Source organism: Balaenoptera ricei, chromosome 5 (assembly GCF_028023285.1).
Source record: "Balaenoptera ricei isolate mBalRic1 chromosome 5, mBalRic1.hap2, whole genome shotgun sequence".
Classification (NCBI taxonomy): Eukaryota; Metazoa; Chordata; class Mammalia; order Artiodactyla; family Balaenopteridae; genus Balaenoptera; species Balaenoptera ricei.
Window position 1 is genome coordinate 121834583 of NC_082643.1, and position 8790 is coordinate 121843372.

Below are 8790 nucleotides of genomic sequence, written 5' to 3' on the forward strand. Positions count from 1 at the left end.
ACATTTATCATTTTCCAAAAAGAATGTTTATTTTAAATCTACTGTTATGAGATGAAGGGGGGTACAATAAATGCTTGTGCATTAAATTGAAAGTACCTCAAGACTTACTCAACTTTGAATTCTTAGGCCCTACAACCATAGTAGGCACAAGAAATAATATGCTGTACTGAATGCATCATAACTATTTAACTGTATTAACACCACACCAATATAAAAATATTTTAAGACAAATTTAAAACATACACATTTAACTTTATTTCATCATTGTCATTTAAAGCTTGATTTTATAAAACATAAAAGGACATTCTTAAAAGTTTGGTATCACAGCAATTTGAACAGTAGGAATATCCATAGCTTCATAGGTTCAAGTTATATAAATTAAAATCAAATAATTGGAAAATTTTTCAATATGGAAACTATACAAATGAAATAAATGGCAAAAGGACCTAATAGGAGCAATATTTCATTACTTATGGACTATCATTAGTTACTTTCAGGATCTAAACAAATATTCTGAATATTCATATTTCTTTTGCTCTATTTTATATTTAAATATTTCTCTATATTCTGAGTCAAGCTGCTTGACCAAAAGGTCTGATTTAGAAAGACATTTAGCTTTATGGCAAAAGTTTTTCCATCTACCGTTACTACCTTCAAAGGAACTGACATTACAGTGCTAATGTAAGCTGCTAGTTCCCTTTGGAACAGTGTGCAATAACTTACATCAGCCCCATGGAAAGTGAAACAGGTACCAAGGAATGGAACAATTATGCACAGATTCAGTAAAGTATAATGTTAAGTTTTCCCCATCTAAAAATTAACCAATGAAATAAAACATATCAACTAAAGTTGATTTGGTTTCAGGAAAACCACATTTGAGAATACAAGTACATTACTGTCTTTAGCTTATCCTCAGTCATTGACAGGAATTTTGTAGGCTACCATGCTATTTACTTTGTGAATTGTAGTAGTAAATGAACGAAGACGAACTTCCTCAGAATTGGTAATGAACTGTGGTCCTGACTCTTCCCACTTTTCAGGTACAACCAGATCTTTGTCTGTATAAATCAGGAGATCAAATGAACCTAAATTGGGGATAAAATAATTAAGGTACATTATTTTTTCAAAAGTAAAACTACCTGCCCTGTCTCCCTCACATTTTGAACCACACATAGTGTTAGAAATGTAGTTTAGCCTGGTCTGTAATAACTAGTTCATTGCTTTTCTTCAATGGAAATTTACTGTAGTACAGAAAATATTGCACTCCTTTCACTTTATCTTATGAAAAATTCAAGTTTTTTTTTTCTTTCAAGAAAAAACCGTTAAAAATATTTGTAGAAAGTATATAATGAATCACATGGGATAGCATGAATGTGACCTACAGTAAAGCTAACATCTTGGTTCTGTGACTGATGTATCCTAGTGCCTAGAACAGAGTGTGACATATAGTAGGTTTTCAGGACATATCTGATGTTTGAAGGAGTAAGGAAGATAGAAAAGCAAGACACAATTATAGCTATAGTCTTAAATATATATCAATACATAAAAGTGTGTAAGAAATGAAGATAATGAAAGAAATTACATCAAAACATTCAAGAGTGAGTATTGTGGAATACTTTCATTCCTTTCCTTTTCAGCATTTCCAAATTTTCCAGAATGCATATAACATTACTTTTCCTTTATAATGCTTTCCCATTTTTATTACATGATATTGATAATTAAGAAAAAATTTAATAAAGGGGTAATTCTTAAAATAGTAGCTTAGTCTTTTCCCCAACAAATTTAAGGCAATGTGACGTTGTATAATACTTACAAGAAACTTCCAACAGTGGCAGAAATGTCACTGTAGCTGTGATCTGTCTGATCACTGAGCGGATTTCATCTTGGATAGCTTTCTGAGACTTTTCTCTGGGTGCACTACCAAAGAAACCAAATCAATTAATTTAAGTTTTAACGAGTTATTTTAAACATTTGTAAGATTATTTATCTAATTAAATGATTCCAAAATCAAATAAGTAATACATTAAAAAGGAGTTTTTTAGAAAATGAGTACATCATTAGGATCCATAATACCACAGTAAGCATAGTATGTATTTTTATTATTTCATTTATCCTTCCAATCATTTTTTAGGGTTGGTCTTAGGATCAGGTCATTTTGTATCAGATGACCAGAAAATTTGCCAAGTGCTTCAAGTTAGGAAAACTTCAGTACCTCTTAAAAAAAAAAATAACAGTGGTATCTAAAATATTTAATTGGTATAATCATTTTGGCATTTTTAGTAACGCCTAAATGTCTAATTCCCTGTTGTCTCAAATAAGATATTAAATTGTATATCAAATTATTTTTATAAGCTAAACATTTCCTAAAAGAGACCAAAGGCTTCAGAAGCAAACTACATTTCATTATGAGAAATGGTTCTGAATTTACAGGTGAGTATGCCTAGGACAATGCTAGTCATTAGCATATAATGATGGGCATTTCCCATTCAGGTAGTCTGGAAACTTCAGAGTTTATGAAGTGTCTTAGGAAATTTGTGGCATTAAGTGAAATACAGTAGAGCTGCATCTTAAGCTGGGAGAGTCTAGGATAATCCCTTATGCTTAAAAGTACCTTTAAACAATTCATAAAATGGGCCACCTAGTATATTGTATGGCATTTTGCATATACCACCATAAATACTACAATTTGAAATTCACCAATTTAGACTAAAGGCAATACTATACAAGTCAATGACATGCTAAAGTAAGCACAATTCTTTTCCACAGGAGACTGAAGATCAAATTAAACATCCTAGAAAAAACTATACCTTATATGAAACTTGTTCAATATAATTAGAACTCATTTTGTAAAGAAAACAAGTTTTAGAACAAGCATATGAAAGTGGAAATAATTTAAATTCCTACTTACCTGTTATCTTTTGCAGTCTTGTCGCACTCAATATCAAATTGCCATCTTTCAAGGACCTCACCACTTTCAATATTTGAGATGACTACCACCAATTTCTGCACTGTACACTTGTATAACCATTCTGTAATACATAACAAGGCATCTTTTTTGGTTCACTGAATTACAAAGCAACTCTTTTCTCGGGTCCCACTTCCTATCCTCAGCAAATTTCTACCACTGCTATTTTGGATCTCCTCCAAATTATACAGAAAACTTGCCCCATCAATAACCTAGCTCCTGTTTTCAAATTCTCAGTATTTATACCAGGTATAGCACTGGGTGCTGAGGATAGGATCGTAAACATTCGGTACTTCCATCCTAATCCAAGGCAAGAGTGTAGAAGATAACATTAACCTAATCACTGCACCAATTAACGTGAAATTAAAATTGTGGTAACTGCTCTGCAGGTGCAAAATATGGTACAATGAAAGCATAAAATAGGAAAATTTGACTCAGTCAGGGAGGGTTTGAGTTTAGTTCTAAGAGATTCCACACCAAATAATCCGAGTGCAGCCCTATGAATGACTATGGGTGATTTAGCCCTGAAGTTAATGAAAATACAATGATGTAATTTAAAAAATGAAGTTACTTAAAACAACAAAAAAAAAGATTCATGAATTTTAAAATTAAAAAGGAAAAAAAAAAGATGACAGCTGTAGTGTTTTTTAGAACTAGTAATTTGGAAGGTCAAATGGGTAGATAGGGAAAAATATCCCACAACACAGAAAAATCAGAAATGGGACTCCTAAGTGGAGAGAAACTTATAGGAATTCTAGAAAAAGAAAGAAAAGGAATAGATGGAGAACAAATATTGATCCAACAATACTGCAACTTCTTGAGCTAAAAGGAAAAAATGAGTGTTCAGATAGAAAAGGCTACTGACTCAGGCAGGATTTTAAAAAAAAGGACAAATGGAAATAGGTGAAAATAAGAAAATTCTAACGAGCGCTCTGTTATTTAGTAGTTCTTCTTTTTTAAGTTTAGTCCCCCAGGTTGAATTCAGTTTTAGTTTCTTCATCTTAATATAAGGATGGTTTTAGACTGCAAGCAGCTACAAAAAAATATATTTAGTGGATTTTTTTCTCAGATAATCAACACCATCATAATAGTAAAATTCAAACATGTTCCATCTGGTCACATAAACTCCGTTAATGGAGACTGTTTCCTTAAGCCATATCAGATTTCTAACATTAAAATATTCAGCCTACTCAAAGTGTGGTGGAGGAAGGGTGGGACGTCTTTCAATTTATATGCTATTTGCTTCCTCCCAGTTGATTCACTATGGGGTGGTAGTGTGCTTTACACCACCATGTACAGAGCTGAAAAATGAGCACCAAGATGCTAGAAAATGTGGATCATAGAAGGCCTGCAAAACTCAAAACTGTTTCCAACAGTTAATTACCTTTCAGTTGTTCCACCACATTATTTAGGTATTTTATGAGTTCAGGATCAGTAGTTACAAGCAAGGTGAGTCCATATTTCTGCACTCGAGTAAAGGTTTCGGATGGATATATGCCACGCTGATATAAAATGCTGTTGATGCCAAATGCTGAAAACAAGAAATATTAAAGTCACTGTCACTTTGTAACTTCGGGAAATAACGCATATTTAGATGTGGCTATGGTTTCATTAATGGTGTAAAGCTGTAAATGTCTAAACACACACGTGTTTGTGTGTTTTGCTGAAAGCAGAATAGGTACAAAGTGGCATTAAAAATCCTTAAAATCTTGCTTTTAAGTAAGAGAGAAAGTGATACCTGCATTTATGTGGCAATAAAAGAAAAATGCCAAACTGCATTAATCTCCCAGTGGCAAATTTCATTTCATTGTAAAACAAGTCCAAACTCAGATTTTATGGTTAGAGGATGTCAAAATAGGCAACCGACTGACTAGTCCAAAGCCCAGGCAAGCCTCGCCCCCTCTCTCTTTCCTCCTTTTATCCTCACAAGTTCTGCCACCTATCAGAAGGTACAACTGGCCTGGTCCAGAACGGAGCTTCCCGAAGTCTAGTTCATCACCGTCGACCAGATTCACCTCGCGGGGGGTGATGGTGAGGGGTGAGCTCTGCACTTTAAACAAACGCTCCCGGCGAAGGGGCTGTACCGCGAGGCAGGCCTCAGCAGCACCTAGGCGTCCTCCTCCATCGTTAGCAACGCGTCCGGAGGAGGCGCCTGCATCCGCCTCTTCCCAGATTCCTCCTGCCGGGCAGGAGGCGGGGGCTGAGAGGGCTTGGGTTCGGGGCCGCTCCGGCCCACTCGGCTTCCCCCCGCCTCGGAAGCCGAGCCGCGGGCCTGCTGGGCGGCCTGGGCTCCGTTCTCCCCGCCCTACGGCCTGCGCGAGGACTCACAGAAGAACTCGGCCACGATTTCGGCGCTCCCGCGCAGGGTGATGCCTTGCTCCCGGGAGAGCTGCAGCGCCATGGCCAGGCCCACGGAAGAAGGCACGCGCTTCCACCCGGCAGACAGCAACACCAGGGGTTTCCAGAGCAGTTCCCCGCCACTCGTTTCAAAAGTAACGACGCAGGACGCCGTCGGCCCCTCGCGCAGGCGCGACAAGCTTTTAGGCCCCGCCCTACGCAGCGGGGTCCGGCAAGATCTCCGGGCCTTCGCAGGAGCGGCCGTTCGCGCAGGCGCAGTGGGTAGGCGTGGTGACGCTGTTCCCAGTGGTTACGCTCGGGAGGATCCCTGTTGGGCACCGGTAGTTGTGGTCGGCGGGCTGCCTGGCGCCCAGGGGGGAGGATGGTAGGTCCAGGTTTTAGTGGCCGCTCCCTAGATCTGGGGACAGAGCGACCAAGGAGCACAGTTCTCGAGTTTGAAAGATATTTTGAAAGTGATATGAACTGTCCGCCAGCTGCGCCATAAGTGGCCCCAGGGATCCTTAGTGGGCGGTTGGAACTTGCTAGATGCTTTGGGAATTCGTAAAGCGACTGCGTGCGCGGCAGCCCAGCCACAGTTTTAGAGGGATTACTGTGTGGGTGGCTTTTCTTGAGAAATTGGGTTAGGGGTTAAAGGGACGAACTGCTTGCATTTTTCCATCCCTTGTCTGTTCTGGGCTTAGCTCACGTTTATGCCCCGCCCCCCTGCGAGGCGGAGTCTGGGGGCAGCAGGAGGCTGCGGCCGCTGGGCCAGCTTGCACTGTGTACCCGTCCACCCCTAGGCGACTGGTCGGGAGTAAGGCCACCTCACCAAAAAGGCCCGTCAGCACTGAAGAGCTTTTCAGTGAATTTTGACTCACAAATTCAATGACTTTTAACGTTAGGATGAGAAGTATTAAGGAGATAGTGCACGGCTAACGTTCATGTGAGATGCGAAACAATTTTATACTTAAAGCAGGTGGGAAAATTATTCGTAAAATGAAGTCTGAGAAACTTAACTACCAGATGTACTGTTACTTAATTATATGAGAACAATGCCTGAGTGTATTCGTTTTCTATTGCTGCGTAACAAATTATCATAAATTAGTTTAAAACAACACCCATTTGTTATCTCAGTCTTTAGGTCAGGAGTCTGGGGCATGGCATAGCTGGGTGCTCAACGTAGTCTCATAAGTTTGAAGTAAAGGCACCTGTCTGCAGGTGGGATCACATCTAAAATCTGGGGCCCTCTTTTGACCCCCTTGGCTCCTGGCAGAATTAATATCCTTGTTCTTAGACTGAGGTTCTCATTGGCTTGCTAGCTGTTGGCCAGAGGCCAGTCTTGTGCTTTTGCCAGGTAGTCCTTCCATAGGCCTTCTCACACTTCCAGTCTCTCTGACTTCAGGGAGGTCCTTTTAAAGGGCTTACGTGATTAGGTCAGTCCCGGCCGGATAATTTCCTCTTTGTTGAAGCTAATTTTCAAAATGATTTTGCCTCATAATGACATGTCTGGCCACACTCAAGGGGAGGGATTATGCAGTATATGCTCCCTAGAAGCCACAAATTTGGGGGCCCATCTCAGAACTCTGCCTCGTCACAGTGTTATGTATCAGAATTTGATCAGTTTGAAGAGTGAAACAGGTATAATAGGTAATAAGCTGACTTGACCCAGTGAAATATTTTCCTTACATTCTTTAGTCGCTGTGGTACAAGTGTGTATGCGTGTGTTTAAGTCACCACCTTTTCATTCCTTCCACCAGGATTTTGGGTTAGAGCCAGAATTCTGGCATCACGCTGGTAGAACATGATGCCCACCTTACTTCATATATAAATTGTCTCTTTTTCTAAGGAACTTACTACTTAGCACTTCAGGAAAGACTTCCTTCAGTTTCATAATAATATAGGAGATGCAAATAATTGTTAGTATAATTTTGGAGATTCTAGAAGGCTGGCAAAATATATAAGATTTCCATAAATAGAGGAAGTATTTGTTAATACTTTCTTTGTGTTCTAGTCTTAATACTTTCTTTGTGTTCTAAGAAATAATTAAGGCTTAGAAAGCATGGTCTGTGCTTTTTGAGGATTTGTAATCTAGTTTTGTTTAAATATGCATACTTAAAAACAGTTGGAGGCTCATAAATTTGATCTTATCTGGCTTCTGCCTACCTGGCAGCCTCCTTTCAGGTTACTATCCTAACCTGCCTACTCCTTTAGTAACGTTTCAAACTCAGAGCTTTTTGTAAGGTGCTTTCCTCTGCCCAGAAATTGAGTTTTATCTGTTCAAATTTCTGATTATGTTCATACTTTTTAAACTTAAATGTTACTGCATTAAAGAAATTTTCTTTAACCCCTCAGAGTATAAGGTTCTGCTCTTAGGCACTCTCATAGCATCCCATAGTGCTATTTCAGAGCACTGCTTTCACTGTTGCAATGAAACAGTTACATTATCGTTATTTAAAGGTATCTTTTGTATCTTCCTGTTTTGGCAGAGGATTCATGATGACATTTATTGGGTGCCCCACAAATATTTGTTAAATGAATATTTGAATATTTGCCTAGGAAAACTTCATGGAAGAACCCAAAATGTTTTCCAGTTGGAGAGCAGGTTGAATGGATGCAGTAAGGCCACTTTTAGGGAGCTCTGAATACCAATACCTATTTGAGTTGATTGAACTAGATGTACAAGGATTTCTAAATTCTTAGGATTGTTGTAATTAAAGGGGTGTTTTTTTTCAAGTGTAAATTCAGTAATGGTAGTAGAATAGATTGTGTAGTGGACCATCTAGAGTGGTGGTTCTCAAACTTGAGCATGTGAAAGAATGACTTGGGTATTTTGCAAACTGTGTGGATTCCTGGCTTCTGTTCCTCCTTCTTTCAGTCTGGTTCAGTTCAGTACCATAGACACTAGTCACATGTGACTTAAGAACTTGAAGTGTGCTGTTGTGAATTGAGACATGCTACAAGTATAAAGTACCAGATTTCTAAGACTTCGTATAAAAAAAGAATGTAAAGTATATTGATTTTTTTTTGTAATTGATTACATATTGCAATGATACTCTACATGCATTGGATTAAATAAAATATATTATTAAAATAATTTTACTTGTTTCTTTTTAGTTTTTTAATCTGTCTACCAGAACATTGACAATTACATAGATGACTTTTGTCATCTTTCTATTGGACAGTGCCGGTCTACTTTCTGGAGTCTAGGAGATGACATGATTTAACCAGCATCCCAAATGATTCTGATGCAAGTTCTTAAATCACTCTTTGAAAAGCAGTAAACTATGATGGCAGTTTTAGTAATGCAGACCTAGGAGGTTGAGTTCCTGGACTAGATGGATGCCAGAGTTTAAGTAATAAAGTATACATCAGAGCAAGACGTTTTGAAAAAAGAATTGAGTTTTGATGACTGATATGGAGGAAGAATGAAATGGTAGTACAGAATCCAAGGTGGCAAGCCTGCCATATACAGTAGAGTTGGTCAAAGC

At 38.5% G+C, this 8790-nt stretch overlaps 1 protein-coding gene across 1 annotated transcript; it reads right to left on the minus strand.

The window, feature by feature from the left end:
• Positions 1–397: 397 nt before the first annotated feature.
• MAD2L1 (mitotic arrest deficient 2 like 1) lies at positions 398–5543 on the minus strand. Its single transcript, XM_059924240.1, has 5 exons — positions 5294–5543; positions 4350–4496; positions 2909–3029; positions 1814–1917; positions 398–1085 (listed from the first exon to the last, which is right to left on the minus strand). Exons 1-5 carry the CDS (start codon positions 5364–5366, stop codon positions 913–915), a joined length of 618 nt encoding a protein of 205 aa, XP_059780223.1. The 5' UTR covers positions 5367–5543; the 3' UTR covers positions 398–912.
• Between the last annotated feature and the right edge of the window lie 3247 nt (positions 5544–8790).